The sequence below is a fragment of the Pelobates fuscus genome, chromosome 11, assembly GCF_036172605.1.
Source record: "Pelobates fuscus isolate aPelFus1 chromosome 11, aPelFus1.pri, whole genome shotgun sequence".
NCBI lineage: Eukaryota > Metazoa > Chordata > Amphibia > Anura > Pelobatidae > Pelobates > Pelobates fuscus.
The window spans coordinates 25021706-25037993 of NC_086327.1; the positions used below are offsets into that span (position 1 = coordinate 25021706).

Sequence of the window (16288 nt, forward strand, 5' to 3'; positions counted from 1 at the left end):
CCGTCACTGTGTCACTAATCACTCCATGTGTCACCCCATCCCTCCCTCTGTCATTGTCACCCCCTCCCTCTGTAATTGTGTTACCCCCTCCCTCTGTCATTAGTCACGCCTCCCTCCCTCTGTCACTAGTCACCCCATCCCTCCCTCTGTCACTAGTCACCCCATCCCTCCCTCTGTCACTGTGTCACCCCCTCCCTCACTCTGTCACCCCCTCCCTCCCTCTCTCTGTCACTAGTCCCCCCCCTCCCTCACTCTTTCACTAGTCACCCCCTCACTCTAGTGACAGAGTGAGGGAGGAGGTGACTAGTGACAGAAAGAGGTAGGATGTGACTAGCCACGGGAGGGGGACCCTGAGGATGGGGGCACCCTTAGGGCACTATAGTGTCAGGAAAACCGCTTTGTTTTCCTGACACTATAGTGATCCTTTAACATTTATTTAATGCACATATATTTGTGCATTCAAAGGGCCTGGGATCTAATTTTGGCCGGGGGCCCCAAAGGCTCTCAGTCCGCCCCTGCACATAATCCAGTACACACACACATAATCCAGTACACACACACACACATAATCCAGTACACACACACACACATAATCCAGTACACACACACATAATCCAGCACACACACACACATAATCCAGCACACACACACACACACACACACATAATCCAGTACACACACACACACATAATCCAGTACACACACACACATAATCCAGCACACACACACATAATCCAGTACACACACACACATAATCCAGTACACACACACACACATAATCCAGTACACACACACACACATAATCCAGTACACACACACACACATAATCCAGCACACACACACATAATCCAGCACACACACACACATAATCCAGCACACACACACACACAATCCAGTACACACACACACACATAATCCAGTACACACACACACACATAATCCAGTACACACACACATAATCCAGTACACACACACACACATCATCCAGCACACACACACATCATCCAGCACACACACACATAATCCAGTACACACACACACATAATCCAGTACACACACACACATAATCCAGCACACACACACACACATAATCCAGTACACACACACACATAATCCAGTACACACACACACACACATAATCCAGTACACACACATAATCCAGCACACACACACACATAATCCAGCACACACACACACACACAATCCAGTACACACACACACACATAATCCAGTACACACACACACATAATCCAGTACACACACACACACATAATCCAGTACACACACACATAATCCAGCACACACACACATAATCCAGCACACACACACATAATCCAGCACACACACACATAATCCAGCACACACACACGCATAATCCAGTACACACACACATAATCCAGTACACACACACACACATCATCCAGCACACACACACACACATCATCCAGCACACACACACACACATCATCCAGCACACACACACACACATCATCCAGCACACACACACACACACATAATCCAGTACACACACACACACACATAATCCAGTACACACACACACACACATAATCCAGTACACACACACACACATAATCCAGCACACACACACACACATAATCCAGCACACACACACACAATCCAGTACACACACACACATAATCCAGTACACACACACACATAATCCAGTACACACACACACACATCATCCAGCACACACACACACATAATCCAGTACACACACACATAATCCAGTACACACACACATAATCCAGTACACACACACACATAATCCAGTATACACACACATAATCCAGCACACACACATCATCCAGCACACACACACACATCATCCAGCACACACACACACATCATCCAGCACACACACACATCATCCAGCGCACACACACACATAATGCAGCACACACACACATAATCCAGCACACACACACGCATAATCCAGTACACACACACACATCATCCAGTACACACACACATCATCCAGCACACACACACACACACACACACATAATCCAGTACACACACACACATAATCCAGTACACACACACACACACACATAATCCAGCACACACACACACATAATCCAGCACACACACACATAATCCAGTACACACACACACATAATCCAGTACACACACACACACATCATCCAGCACACACACACACATAATCCAGTACACACACACATAATCCAGTACACACACACACACACACATAATCCAGTACACACACACATCATCCAGCACACACACACACACATCATCCAGCACACACACACACATCATCCAGCGCACACACACACATAATCCAGCACACACACACATAATCCAGCGCACACACACATAATCCAGCACACACACACATAATCCAGCACACACACATAATCCAGGACACACACACATAATCCAGCACACACACACACATCATCCAGCACACACACACATCATCCAGCACACACACACACAATCATCCAGCACCCCCACACACACACACACACCCTTTGTGCCACCCGGTGGGCCTCCTTAGTGTGCGGATAACCGGCCGGGGGTTAGAAATAGTTGAGGCCAGCGGGGCTCACGGTGCAGCTGCCCAGTTTGCCCCATGTTAAAGGCGGCCCTGCGTATATAAGCTATTATATTGTATATGTTCATGAGTAGTTTATGGTATTGTGTATGATACATATGAATGTGAGTTGTGTATGGGGGCTGCTTGTGGAATTGTGTGAATGGATATGTCACATTGTGTGTTTGGTAGTGTGTGTGGGGGCTGTTTGAGGTATTCATGTGAGAGACTGCATGTGGGGTTATGTGTATGTATGTGGATTGTTAGTAGTGTTGCGTTTGTGCAGATTATGTGTATGTTTGTGTGTGGGCTGTCCGTACTATTTGTATGAGGGATTACACAGGAATGCAGGATTCTGCATTCCTGTGTATATCTAGCAATCTGGGTGGCTTCCCTGGATTCCAGTGGGGACCAGACCGGCCAGGTACATGTCAAGGACAGGAGCTGCAACAGCAACTGCGAGCTGCTCTACTACAGTGTGGATTCCTATTCACAAGTGCTGTGAGGAAGTGATCTGAGATCACTTCCTCTACGTGCTGCAATGCATAAATTGAGGATTGTCCTTCACCACCTTTTCGGATTAGCAGATATCTGAAGTTTTACTGGGACTCCAAATAGGCCAGAGCCTATTTGTCTCTAGCAGCCTTGAGTGCCGTGCAAAGACACCTCGAGTGCCGTGCATGGCACTAGTGCCGTAGGTTGCCTACCTCTGTACTAGGGGCTAAAATATTTTTAAAATTCCTTTTCTAAAATTTGCAATATATGATCATATAATGTAACTAAACCCCCACTATTTTTTGCCTAGGTGAGGTGTTTTTGAATAAACCTATTACAATCTCTCAGATTTGAAATCATTGTTTAGTTAATAAGCGAGTGCGCTGGATTTAGTATTTTGTGTAATTTGGCCCCAGCAGCACCCTATAATGTATGCATGTTCAGGTGAGTGCAGCCCTCTTGGTTTCATTTATATATTTGGGAGTCCAGGCCAACTCCTTGGTTTTGCACCCCTCCCTGTCACAAGTGCCTCATTCCAGGACCCTATTTAGCCTTGACTTGCAGAGAGTCCCAGTAAAGAAGTATTTCCCAAGTAAGTGGATTAATCTCACAAGAGCAAGCATTAGTCTGCTAGAATGGGGTACATTGACGTTGTGGCAGGCTTATGCAACTTATGATCATATAATGTAACTAAACCCCCATTATTTTTTTCCTAGGTGAGGTGTTTGATTCAATGCATCTCTATGAGGAGATGCTGATTGGCCAGGGTGGCATTTGGCCCTGCCCCCAGCCCACCTCCTTGGCTAAGATAATCAGAATTACCAATCTCTGCCAATCCAATTCTTTACTATGGGAAAGCATTGTGATTGGCTGAGATCATCACTTCTGATTATGTCAGCCAAGAAGGCAGATCAGGGGCAGAGCCATCATCAGCACTCTGGAATAAAGGTAAGATTTACTATATTTAAGGGGGCCAGATGGTGTTTTTAAAACTATAGGGTCAAGAATGCATGTTTGTTCCTGACCCTATAGTGTTCTTTTGAATTTGAAATTCACTTTGAATTACCAGTAATTCTCACTTCATATAAAATCCTCTAAGTATGTGTTTGGATTAATTTGTGTTTGTCTGTGTATCTGGCAGTGGTTACTCCTATATATGTTTGTGGCTGGCAATGCGCGACTATAGAAATTTTGCCCATACATAAGCTCATGTCACACAATTTGGACTGTTATCTCCCCTCCCGAGAGAGAGAGCTGAGTTGTGGACCCCACGTGTTCACAAAACAGGGAACCAGGCTGTGTGTTAATAGCTGCACTTTGGCCACTGTTGTCCATTTAGTGAGCAGTATATTTGCTGCCATAAACCTCTGCTGGACAGGAAATTATGGGATAATATTAATTATATTAATATAATGCATTCAATATATGGGGGTCCATTGGTGTAATTTACTACCCCATTATGTTCACATTGGAGTAATTCTTCTAATATTTTATTCCTGAACACAGGTTTCAAATGTTTGATAAATTTAAATAAAAGATGTTATTTATTTATTTTTGTTTATTAGAAGATTACTTATTTGTGTAATTATACATTTAAATATACATTCAGTGTGTGCTACTAGGAGATCCGATGGTGAGGTCGGTAATAGCTTACAGTCACAATACGTCTCCTTGTGGGATTTTCTTATAAGGATGGGAAAGATGGGATAGTAAGTGTTCTTTGCTATCTTCATTCCTTGACGAGGCCTGTAAGAGGAGCTCAGATGTATGAGGGAGTAGAGATTCACGCATATTCACGGTTTGTTAGGAATAGTTAAAGTTATGCAAGGGAATCTTATGCCTCGTTTCCACTGAGCGGATCGGTTCGGGTCGGTACAGTTTGGAAGGTTTAGAATGGACCAGCCCATTCTGGTGAGCGTTTCCACTGCAAGTCAGACCTTTCAGGGCCAAGCGGGGTTTAGAAAAAATGCTCTTCCTGTCCACCAATCAATGGATTGTATGTTAGCTCCGCCCTAACCAAACCGTTCCATTTCCTATTGCCCTACATCTGAAGCAGGACCCTGAATGGATCAGTACGGTTCGCTTGTATGGACTACTTTCATAATGGAAACACCCAAAATAGCGAACCGTACCGAACCGAACCGATCCACTCAGTGGAAACGAGGCATTACTGTCATTAAAAAAAAAAAAAAAAAAACCTTAATGCATAATTCTGCTTTCGTGTCGGCAAGTGGAGCTGCCATTGTGATTCCTTGTGAGGTGGAAGAGACAGTTGCTCTGCAAAGGATCAGCTCTGATCTGTATAATACTCTATTATTTTAAATAAGAAGTTGGTATTTCTGCCTTTAGATTATGTGTTGGTCATTGCTAGTAAACGAGAATTAAAGGTTTGAATTATATCTGCCTCTAGGCTAAAATAGCAGAGTTATAACAATTCCCAAACTCTGGTAGTTTGACTTAAATCTTGCAATTCTCCACAATGTCCAGCTTAGTGAAAACCCACCTGATAAATAATTCTAAGAACAACTTGACCAATGAGACTCTATTATTTGGAACTGATTAAAACCACCTAACAAAATATTATTATTTTATTAAATTATTATATATTTTTTTTGCTTGTTTGTTTGCATTGATTAATGTAAAATTATTTACTTTAATTGTCCGTTCTCTCAAAATGTATCAGGTCGCTTGCTGCCATATGTTTCATTCACTGTTTTATACATTTTGGGCACAGACATTATGGCTGGTAAAGGTCCTTCACGGGTAGTGGTCCAAGGACATTCTATTGGGCAGTGGACATCGATGGTTCTCTTCACATCCAGAGGCCACTGGAAGCTTTCTTGAGCCAGGGACTTGAAGGCTCTGTGAGGGAGTTCCTTTTTGTTTGGAGGTACCTGTTGCTGTTTAATCGCGGTGGGAAACTGGATTGTGTCCTGCATTGGTGGTTTTTGTCGGAGAATTGGTCGAGTTTGTTTTGGAAGAGGGTTTTCTTTAAGACCATGTCCCCAGACCTTGGGGTAGTCTTCAGCTTGCCAATATGTCAGGGCATCTTTTTTGGCATATCCTTCCAGTTCTTTGCTGGAGACAAAATGAAAAGTTTTAGCAAATAAACACCTGAAACACATATTTGTAGAACAACATACAAAACTATTTGAACAATTTCAGTGATGGGATAATCCAGGCACCAGGATAGCCCATGCTCTACACAAAGATTATGCCTCCCAACTCTATATTGCCTTTATATGTACTAATTTACAAAAAATGCTGAAACTATAAACCAGCTCCTCTACTTTACATATCCAATAAACAGGAGTGACTGAAAGGTTTTAGATGTAAGTGCTCACTATGGAGGCTGCAAATCCTAGAGGGTCTTCCTAGTTAAATGTCTCTTATTTTTAATTTAATTTGTTTTTCTGTATTTGCATGCATTATCTGTATTTTTTTTTTTCATATAGTTTTGCTAGCAAATGTATAGATTGTAAGAGAAACCTAGTTACAATGTGATAAAAAGGTGGTTTTCCCACCTGTCAATCATTCTTTTGGCATAGACTCTTTGAAAAAGAATTGATTGACAGGAAGAGCCAAAGGGATCTCCCATCAGTGGCTCTTTTGCTCTCCACCCATAGCAACCACAGAACATGTGCTTGCTGGCATCATGGAGGCGGTTTGCTCTTTATAAGGAGATCACAGTGGGGGAGCGGAAGGACAGTTAACCCCTAAATGACACATGACATGTGTGACATGTCATGATTCCCTTTTATTCCAGAAGTTTGGTCCTTAAGGGGTTAGGATCCTGAAAGATTCCTTTTAATACCTTAATGTAATCATTGTGTTATAATACACTACCTCTGTCAGCTATGCCTTAAGGGACCACTATTTTGCAACCATCCATTGCTTTTTAACATTTCCTGACACGGAAAATGCTGCAAGCTGAAAAGCACCAGATTTTGTGAGATAACTGGGGTTGCAAAATAGTGAGCTTTGCCTGGGACAACTGACAGTCTGACCAAAGGTACATAAAGATGGCTGTCAGAACGGGGAAGTGGGAGAGCTAGGTAAGTGATTTCAGTAAAAAGTCAAAAATACATTAATAAAAAAAATTAAAAAAAAATTTAAGAGATGGTATAACAAAGATGTTTAAATTCCGGTCCGATTTTTGGTAAATATAATGGGTCCATTCTGGAAGGCAATGGCCCTAAAGACACAATTTATCAAGCTAAGTGATTAACATTACTAAAATACTGAAAAAGTTGAAGGTTTGAACTGCCTATAGACCTCTTTTATTGTTGTGATTTTTTTCTCTTCTGCCAAAAATCGATTTTGAAGCTTCTTTTGTCCTATGAATGACTGGTGCTGTGCCAAACTGTCGACTGGGCATCTCACTATATAGAGCGGCAGAGTTTTACATGTAATTAATTGCCCACTATCGTACTTGTGGACATCACTTTGTATCCACTAGATATACTTTGTATCCATTGAATTTAGTTACTTGTAGCACCCCTGCTCCCTAGGAGGAACTAGTCAGTACCTATTGACCCCGTTATACTGCATTAGAACAAAGTTACGAGTTACTGGGAGCATCTTACAAACATTTTTTGTCTATTGATTTACTCTCCCGTACAGATCTATCCTTCCACTTGTTTGGAGTATAGATATACTAGAGTCATTCTTATATGTCCACTTGGGATATTTTTAATTCATCTTTTATCTATATCACTTGTCTTTTTGTGTTTCACCATATTCCATTTATTGATCTGCAATAGTGGATTAAAAACTGAACTGAAAAATGTAGGCACAAATAGCTGATTTGGAAAACAAAATCTGAAACCACAGATTGGCTATTTTAGCCTATTTTTTTTTTACTATTTATTTGATTCAATACAATTTGTTGTTTAGTGAATAAACCAATTTGAGGCTCAGATCTGAATGCCAAGGCACAGGGAGAGAAGTCAGAAATAAGCAATTTACTACTGAATTACGAAATACAGTGTTTGCACCCTGCTATTGGCATAGCTCAAATAAGGTGGCACTCGAATCCACTATATTTGTCATTATTATATTATCATTTTGGAGACAAGAAAAGTACTGTAGTTCCAGGACAGGAAGGAAGTATTATTACTGGGTTCTAGGCTAATGAAGTTCTGTCTTAGACTGTCTACTTACTCAGTGAACACCCTAAAGTCACGGGCTGTAGTGGTGTTGTACAGGTCATTGAGGGTAAGGACTCCTTTGTCTTTTATGTAGAATGGTTCTCCAGACAGTACCTTGTTCTCCGTGGTTGCAACCATAGCCTGCACATAAAGAAGATAGAGATGTTTAGTTTCAAAGATAAAAAGCAATATTGATCTTAAAGGAACACTAAAAACAAAAGTGTTTAACTACCTTTTTTCCCAGTACCTGCAGCAGCACAATCCACCTCTTTAATGTCACGCCAACTCTTCTATTTTGCCCATTAAGGGACAAAAAGTGCATGCACGACCAGCACTGCACTCCCACCTTGAGATGGAGGTTAGCCGTGAGAACAGAGTTTGATTCCGCTCTCGCAGCAGAAGGAAAAAAACCCACCATAGACAGGGCTGTATTTACCATGCCCCAGCATAAGCAGGCATTTTTTTATTACAGCGACCCACTAAAAAGGGGGCGGGGCAGAGAGGGTGTGTTTTGTCATCACCAATGACAAGCACGCCCCATCACAATGTGAGCATGTTGGTTCAATGCTTGTCCAAGGCAGACCATGTGCAGAGCTCTACTGAAGAGCTCTAGCATGAGAAAAAGGCCCTGTATTTGTTATGCACAGCGCAAGCAAATTTAATAACATGCTTGCACTGTGTTTGCTTGAAATTTGTCTCTGGTGTCTTCATAATGCTAGGAAAGAGTATTGTGCAGTGTGTGTGTGTGTGAGGGTGATGTGTGTGCAAAAGGGGTGTAGTGTGTGTGTGTGAGGGTGCTCTGTGGGTAAGAGGTGCTGTGTGTGAATGACGGGTGCTATGTGCGTGTGAGGAGGCTGTGTGTGAGGGTGCAGTGTGTGTGTGTGTGTGAGGGTGCTGTGAGTGTCAGGGGTGCAGTGTGTGTGTGTCTGTGAGGGTGCTGTGAGTGTCAGGGATGCAGTGTGTGAGTAAGGGTGCTGTGAGTTTCAGGGGTGCAGTGTGTGTGCAAGAGGGGTGCAGTGTGTGTGTGTAAGGGTGCTGTGTGTGTGTGTGCTGTGTGTGAGTGATGGGTGCTGTGTTTGAGTGAGGGTGCTATGTGCGTGTGTGTGAGAGCGAGGGGGCTGTGAGTGTCAGGGGTGCAGTGTGTGTATATGAGTGAGGGTGCTGGTGTGTGAATATGTTTGGAGGGCTTGTGTGTTGGGGGGGCAGATTATTATCTATATATTAAAAATAAAATTAAAAAAAGCATTGATTATATCCCCCCTCCCTTCTTACCTTTAGCCTGGGAGAGGGGATTGTGCTGCTGCCATCCTTAGTGGTGCTAGTGGCGAGTGAACTCTAGCCTGTGGAGATCACTCTCGCGAGGCCCAGAGCATTGCCATGGCAACCCTCCAAATCCCACAAGAGGAACCTGGCGGAGCTGCAAGATAGAGCTCCTCCGGGTTCCTCTCTGGTCTCTCTCTCCCAGCGGCAGCCGCAATACACTACATGTGGGCCAGTGAGGGAGATTTTTGATCTCCCCACCGGCCCGTCATGGAATGCAACAGGGCCAGCACTCGGACAGTGCCGGCCCTGCATAGACCAGTAAGGGAGATGCTGTGATCTCCCCTGCTGGCCTCGGCCCATGGCCACCGCGGCCCGATGGATAGTCCAGGCCTGAACATAAGCGTATTTTTTTCCTGCAATGTAAACGTTGCCTTATCTACAAAACAGCAATGTTTTACAGTGTAGGGTTAAATATACAGAATCACTGCACCCATACCACTTCATTGAGATTTGGGTGCCTTTAGTGGCCCTTTACCCAACATTTGTGCATGTACTGGTAAGATGACCTCAGCCCTGTCTTGAAGAACTGGTGCAACAGCTAGAATTACAGGGTTGGGAGGAAGAACTACACGTACTTACTCACTGTCTCATAACAGCTAAAATAGCAATAGCACACAGGTCGAAACAACTGCAAAGCCCAAGCCTAACAGAGGTTCTCACACGTCATGACACAACGAGCAAATATGAGCAAATGGCCAGCCGTCTCCGGAGCGAGGAACATAAATACACCAGGCGTTGGCAAAAATGGGTTCAAATTAGAGACCAATAAATATGCTAATGCCCAATCTACTGATCTATCTAACAGGATCCTGAAGGACCTACACCATAGCTGAGAGACCAAAAAAAAAAAGGGCAGCTACCTCCCCATGCCTACCCCACCCCTAAACCACCAACAACCCTCTAGAGCCGAAGAGAGCTTCAAAGGCAGGCAGGGAAATGAGGAGGATAGATTCCAAGGTGCAATGGATGGAGCAATAGGCCATAGGCAACTGGTGCAACAGCAAGAATTACCGGTGACCAATCCAGACACGACACAGAATTGTACTAGCAAGGCACCGGGAACCTGACCAATGACTACTCACTAGGCCAACGATTATACCCTGTTGTAACAGACTGGCACATGATGACTTCTGTTAGCAAATAGTAATGTTAATCGATCTTAGTGCATTATAATCTATACCTACTCGCAATATATTCCCAACCCATATTGTAAATCCATTGCGCATTTGTACTGTATATATGACCTGCGTTGTCAAGTAGCCTGTTATGGCTCTACAAAATGTATGTATCCCCCTCCCCTTTTACTTTCTGTACCTCTTTGATTTGCTTTATATGAAAATGTCAATAAAAAATCAAGACATTGAAAAAAAAGAATTACAGGGTTATTCACTAAACCAAGAACCAAAAGTGAATTTCAAATTTAAGGTCAAAGCAGCCAAACTGGAATCATATCTGATTTGAATAATTGTTCCACTTCACTATTTTAACCTTAAGTTTGAAATTCACTGTGAATTCTCACTTTTGTGAATAACCCTGTTGATAAAATGTAGCGTATGAGCAATGGCTAACATTGTACCCTCAGCCATGTCCTTCTCTCTCCCTATTATTTCCATGTGGTTATCCTTTCATGCAATGCCTTTGATCCCCTCAGTCATATATCTCTGTCTCTGTTACAGCCACTACCCCATCTTTCCCAGCCTTTGTCCCATCTTTCCCAGCCTTTGTCCCATCTTTCCCAGGCTTTGTTACATCTTTCCCAGCCTTTGTCACATCTTTCCCAGCCTTCGCCCCATCTTTCCCAGCCTTCGCCCCATCTTTCCCAGCCTTCGCCCCATCTTTCCCAGCCTTCGCCCCATCTTTCCCAGCCTTCGCCCCATCAATCGCCCCATCCTCCTCAGCCATGTCTCTCTCCCTGACAGCCATGCCTGTATCCCCAATAACTGTGTCTGCCCAACCAACTATACCTATGTCATAATCCCCACCTCTGTAACTCCCGATCCTGGGTTCTAGTTTCCTAACACACCCAGTGCAGAGCGCCTCTGTAGAAAGTGACCATGGATTGTGATATGAAAATAGGCATTAAAATATATTCCATTATGCATGACATGAAAAATGTCTGTAAACTAACCTGTGATGGTCCCTTGTTCAGGTGACCTTCTAAAGCAAATGGCTGCACGCCTGAATTAAAAGGCTTGGCTGGAAGGCCCTGGTACTCTGCTTTCATCTCACTGCTCTGGTTCCGATGATCCAAACCAGGTCTCCGACTTTTCAGCTAGAATCACAGGATACGTTTTACACATTTATTAAACATCAAGTTCTACAATTGATTTCTTCTATGCAGACTCTAAGCCCCGGGTGTTCTCTAGGTTACCTCCTGTCAAATAATTACAAATACAACTAACTGAACATATATCTCCCTGTAAAGATTTAGCTCCAGCTATAGCACCGAATAGAAAAAAGTATTACTGGATATTATTTGTTATAATTTTTTTCTAAAGTTGCAATAGAAACACTGTCTTTGCTCATTTCCTACACACATTGATGAGATGTTTCTGTGAATGTGGCAAGAGTGTAATCAGTGTATTCTGCTTTGCCTTGAAAAGCTGCTTATTTTTTGTTATATAAAGCCCATCAAGACTGTATCCTTTACGTGCTTCCTCTATGGACTTTTATATAAAGGGTCTAGCACCATTCAGTCATTTTAGAGCAGTGTTTCCCATATCAGTCCTCAAAGCGCTTCAATGTTCCACATCTTGTCACTAGCCACATATCCACAAAGTTCGGAGATGTCTAAATCCTGGACTGTTGATGTGTCTAAATGATTTGGTCTTGATCTAAAGGGTCTAAAAATCCTTGAGGTTACATTCTCTGGAGCTAATATTTTTACATTCTGCACTATATATTTTTTTTTTATAACTGACCATATATATTTAAATCCTGCAGCACTGGAGTTTCCATGTTACTAATGTTATCTCCAGTCCCGAAAAACAGCTAATTGTTAGTGTGAATCTTCTTGTCAGACATTAATCAAAGTATTTTGTAGGGACAGAGGAGCATTTAATTTGATAAATTCCTTCATAAGCTAATGAGTGAAATGTGGATAACCTTTTCTTATCCCCCCAAAACCAACACCATTTTATTGCCAGATTTTTTGATTATTAAGTGTATCATTTTTTTTTTTTTATAGCCCCAAGATACTTAGAGGTAGAGAAGGCCCTGCTCAAACAGACTTCCAATCTATGAAGATTTGAGGTAGGCAGATATTAGATATACGTTATACCTTGTCCTTGAAATCCTTGTTGTAATGGACTTTCCAAAGAGCGGGGGCTTTGAGGTATGTAGGGTGAGCGAGGATACCCCCTGGGTACTTCCTGGTATAAGTGTTTCCAGTGCTCGTCTCATAAGTATATTTTGTGAGTTCATCAAACGTTGTGTCCTCTGCTGGTTGTTGGAGGATAGGTGGAAGCGGGTCTGAAACGGTCGACTATGGAAAAAAAGGAAAGAATAGTGAATGTCTACTATATAAATAGAACACTGATATTCATCACTATATCCTTGCAGTTCTTGGTGACAACTGTCTTAACATGTTTTCACATTCCAATCTATTCTATAACCATTTTAATATTCCAGGCAACTGTAAGGACATCTATTAAAAGCACATGCCCACCACCTACATTAAAGCTACAATGAGAAATTTAGAAGTGAAGCTGGCCCACACTAACATAAAGCCATGTCCACTCACTTCTTATATTATATTAGAAAATGGGAACATACAGGGGAGACACTACAATTCTCCCCACAATGTCTGCTTTAACAAAAATAATTCATAAATATATTCAATTTGACAACAATATAATCAAAATTGGCAAAACTATAGGTTCTGTTTACCTACTTTAGAAGTTGCTCAGCAAAATATCTGAGCTGAATAATATTTCCAATTCAGCCATTCTGGATCAAAATTAGCAATGACATACCTCCCAGGTTCCCCTATTAAGGAGGGATAGTCCCTACTTAGGGCCCAACTCCTTCTGTCCCTCTTTTCTAGGAGCTCCATATTGTTGGTGTGTCTGAGTGTAATAATAACTACAGTAATAATACTCACAGTAATGTGTCTTTAAACTAGGGATCGACCGATTATCGGTTTTACCGATATTATCGGCCGATATTCGGTAATTTCGGCAATATCGGTATCGGCCAATAAAGATACCGATATTGCCGATCATACATACCAGGAACGCCGGGCCCATTACAAGCCCGGCGGTCCTGGGGGGGCCCGGAGCAAACTGTTACTTACCTTCCCAGCAGCTCTCTTCCGCTCCCTGTGTAAATCTCGCAAGTCTTGCGGCCGTCAGTACGTTGCCACGGGTTACCATGGCAACGCTCCGCGCGGCACGCTGACTGCAAGATTTACCCAGGGAGCTGAAGGTAGCTGCTGGGAAGGTAAGTAACAGCTTGCTGCGGGCCCCCACTGCTCAGTACATGCCACTGGACCACCAGGGAATGCCATAGCCCTCCTTCCTGGCCAGGTAACAAGCAGGGAGGGGGACAGAAAAAAATCAAACATATAAATATTAAAATTAAAATAAAAAATGCCCCCCCCCCCCATTTTACACAAATTACATCCCTTTAGAAACACACACACACACTCTGCATTATATACACACACTACACAAACACACACACACTCTGCATTCATTATATACACACACTACAAACACACACACACACACACACTCACTCTGCATTCATTATATATACACACTACACAAACACACTGCATTCACTTTACACACACTATACAAACACACTGCATTCACTATACACACACTGCATTCACTTTGCGCACACTACACACACTGCATTCACTTTACACACACCACACACTACATTCACTATACACACACTACACAAACACACACACACTCTGCATTCACTATATATACACATTACACAAACACTCACTGCATTCACTATACACACAACACAAACACACCCTGCATTCATTATATATACACTACACAAATACACACAGCTCTCCTGTCTAAACACACTGCATCCACTACACATGGCATGTAATATTTTGTGCATTTACCTTTAGAAATAGTTTATTTTTCCAAAATGGTAAATGTACAAAATATCGGCAAGTTATCGGCTAGCGGCCTGAAAGTTCACAGATTATGGGTATCGGCTCTAAAAAAAAAAACAATATCGGTCGATCCCTACTTAACTAAAATAAATGTGTTTAGAATGGCGCCTGTGTAAATACGTTATACCGTTCTCGTTCCAAAAGTAATTTTAGTTGTATAAATTATAGTCCCTCTTTGTCCATTTGCAATGTTGGGAGGTATGCTATGTCCACAATCTACACGTTAGTGGATAGCCCCCTCGCCCCCCTAGGTTTTGGCCTGGGGGTTCTCTTGACTAAGACAGGAGGCTCCCCTCCCATGGCTGGGTATCACAGTGTTTGCTGTGTTATTTGATCAATGACTTACCCTAACCTTGCAGGGAGGGAAATGTTGGTGAGGTCTGTAGTCATGTCCAACCCCAGTGCTTGTTAAATTCCAGTCTGGCCTTGTCCCCAGCTCCATCATGCTAAAACATCAAATGCAGAACCTAAACCACAGAATTGTAACGTTTAAAACTTAGCAGAGAATATTGCTGTGGGGCAGCTACAGCTCAGCTATGTGTGGGAACTACAGCTTGTGTTTATCTGTTACCATGGAAACAGAACACATGTCTCCAGGCAACCTGTGTATCACGTGACATGCTGCTAAGTCTTCCTACTGCTGCTGCTAATGAATACACACATTGCACATGGCCTGGCTGGCATTTGTGTAGTTTTGTCACTTTTCTTGTTTCATTAAAGTTTTTCATTTGTTTTTTTTAAACTTACTTCTTTTGTATTTCTTTTTTAACCCCTTAAGGACAGAGCTTCAGAAGCTTGTCTTTCACTTAATGACAACGGCATTTTTTGCATTTTTTGCTATTTGCGTTCAACTGCAATTTGCATTTTACTAATTTATTGCACCGACACATATTATATACCGTTTTTTAAAGGACAGAAAGGGCTTTAATTTGATGTAACACATATATATATAAATGCTTATTTATTATAAAAAAAATACAGAAATATGCAAAAAAAATAATTTTTGTGTGTTTTTTTTACAGTTTTTGCAATAATAATGTGTACATAATTAGTGCAGGTTAAGGAAAGTAATTAAAAATAAATTCATTTAGTTGTTCTGAATTACAGAATATATAATGTGTCTGGGATTTTAAGTTTTTTTTGGTAGTTACAGGTCACAAAGCACAAGGAGTAAAATAAACTTTTTATGTGGAGCGATTTTAGAATTTGGTATGTTTGTCTTGTAAGCCTAATAGCCATAAAAGAAAACAAAATTGCCACACAAAAGTATATATTTATATAAAGTAGACACCACAGGCTATTTACCTAAGGTTGTTTTGACACTTTCTACGTAGCCATTTTACCGCCAACCTCTGCTAAATATTGGAGTAAAATTGTGTTTTTTGGTGGTTTTCGCACACAAACTTATAACAAAGAACTTCTCATGTGTATTTTGTAAAGTTGGTGTGTGCTATTCCTGTACAAAGTTTTATTATGTGTTCATTTACTTCTGCTGAGTACAACGGTACCCCCATTGTATGTCTTTGGCCCTATTTTGTGAAGCTACAGTGCCATATAGGAGACCTGTCATTTTCAGTATTCACAGTAGAATTT

At 41.9% G+C, this 16288-nt stretch overlaps 1 protein-coding gene across 2 annotated transcripts; it reads right to left on the reverse strand.

Moving 5' to 3' along the window:
* Positions 1–5687: 5687 nt before the first annotated feature.
* Positions 5688–15244, reverse strand: SAXO3 (stabilizer of axonemal microtubules 3). 2 transcript variants are annotated; one of them, XM_063435763.1, is made up of 5 exons: positions 15048–15244; positions 12830–13033; positions 11678–11821; positions 8240–8367; positions 5688–6154 (listed from the first exon to the last, which is right to left on the reverse strand). In XM_063435763.1, exons 1-5 carry the CDS (start codon positions 15138–15140, stop codon positions 5746–5748), a joined length of 978 nt encoding a protein of 325 aa, XP_063291833.1. In that variant the 5' UTR covers positions 15141–15244; the 3' UTR covers positions 5688–5745. The 2 variants fall into 2 exon arrangements, with proteins under 2 accessions (XP_063291833.1, XP_063291832.1); XM_063435762.1 differs by having other exon boundaries at positions 15042–15244.
* Positions 15245–16288: the final 1044 nt, after the last annotated feature.

Coding starts and splice junctions, on each gene's coding strand:
- SAXO3 (XM_063435762.1), bottom strand. CDS start 15,140: ATGATGGAGCTGGGGACAAGGCCAGACTGGAATTTAACAAGCACTGGG. Junction 11,822..12,829: donor ACAAGGATTTCAAGGACAAG/GTATAACGTATA, acceptor CTGTGATTCTAG/CTGAAAAGTCGGAGACCTGG. Junction 8,368..11,677: donor TGAACAAGGGACCATCACAG/GTTAGTTTACAG, acceptor CTTTATGTGCAG/GCTATGGTTGCAACCACGGA.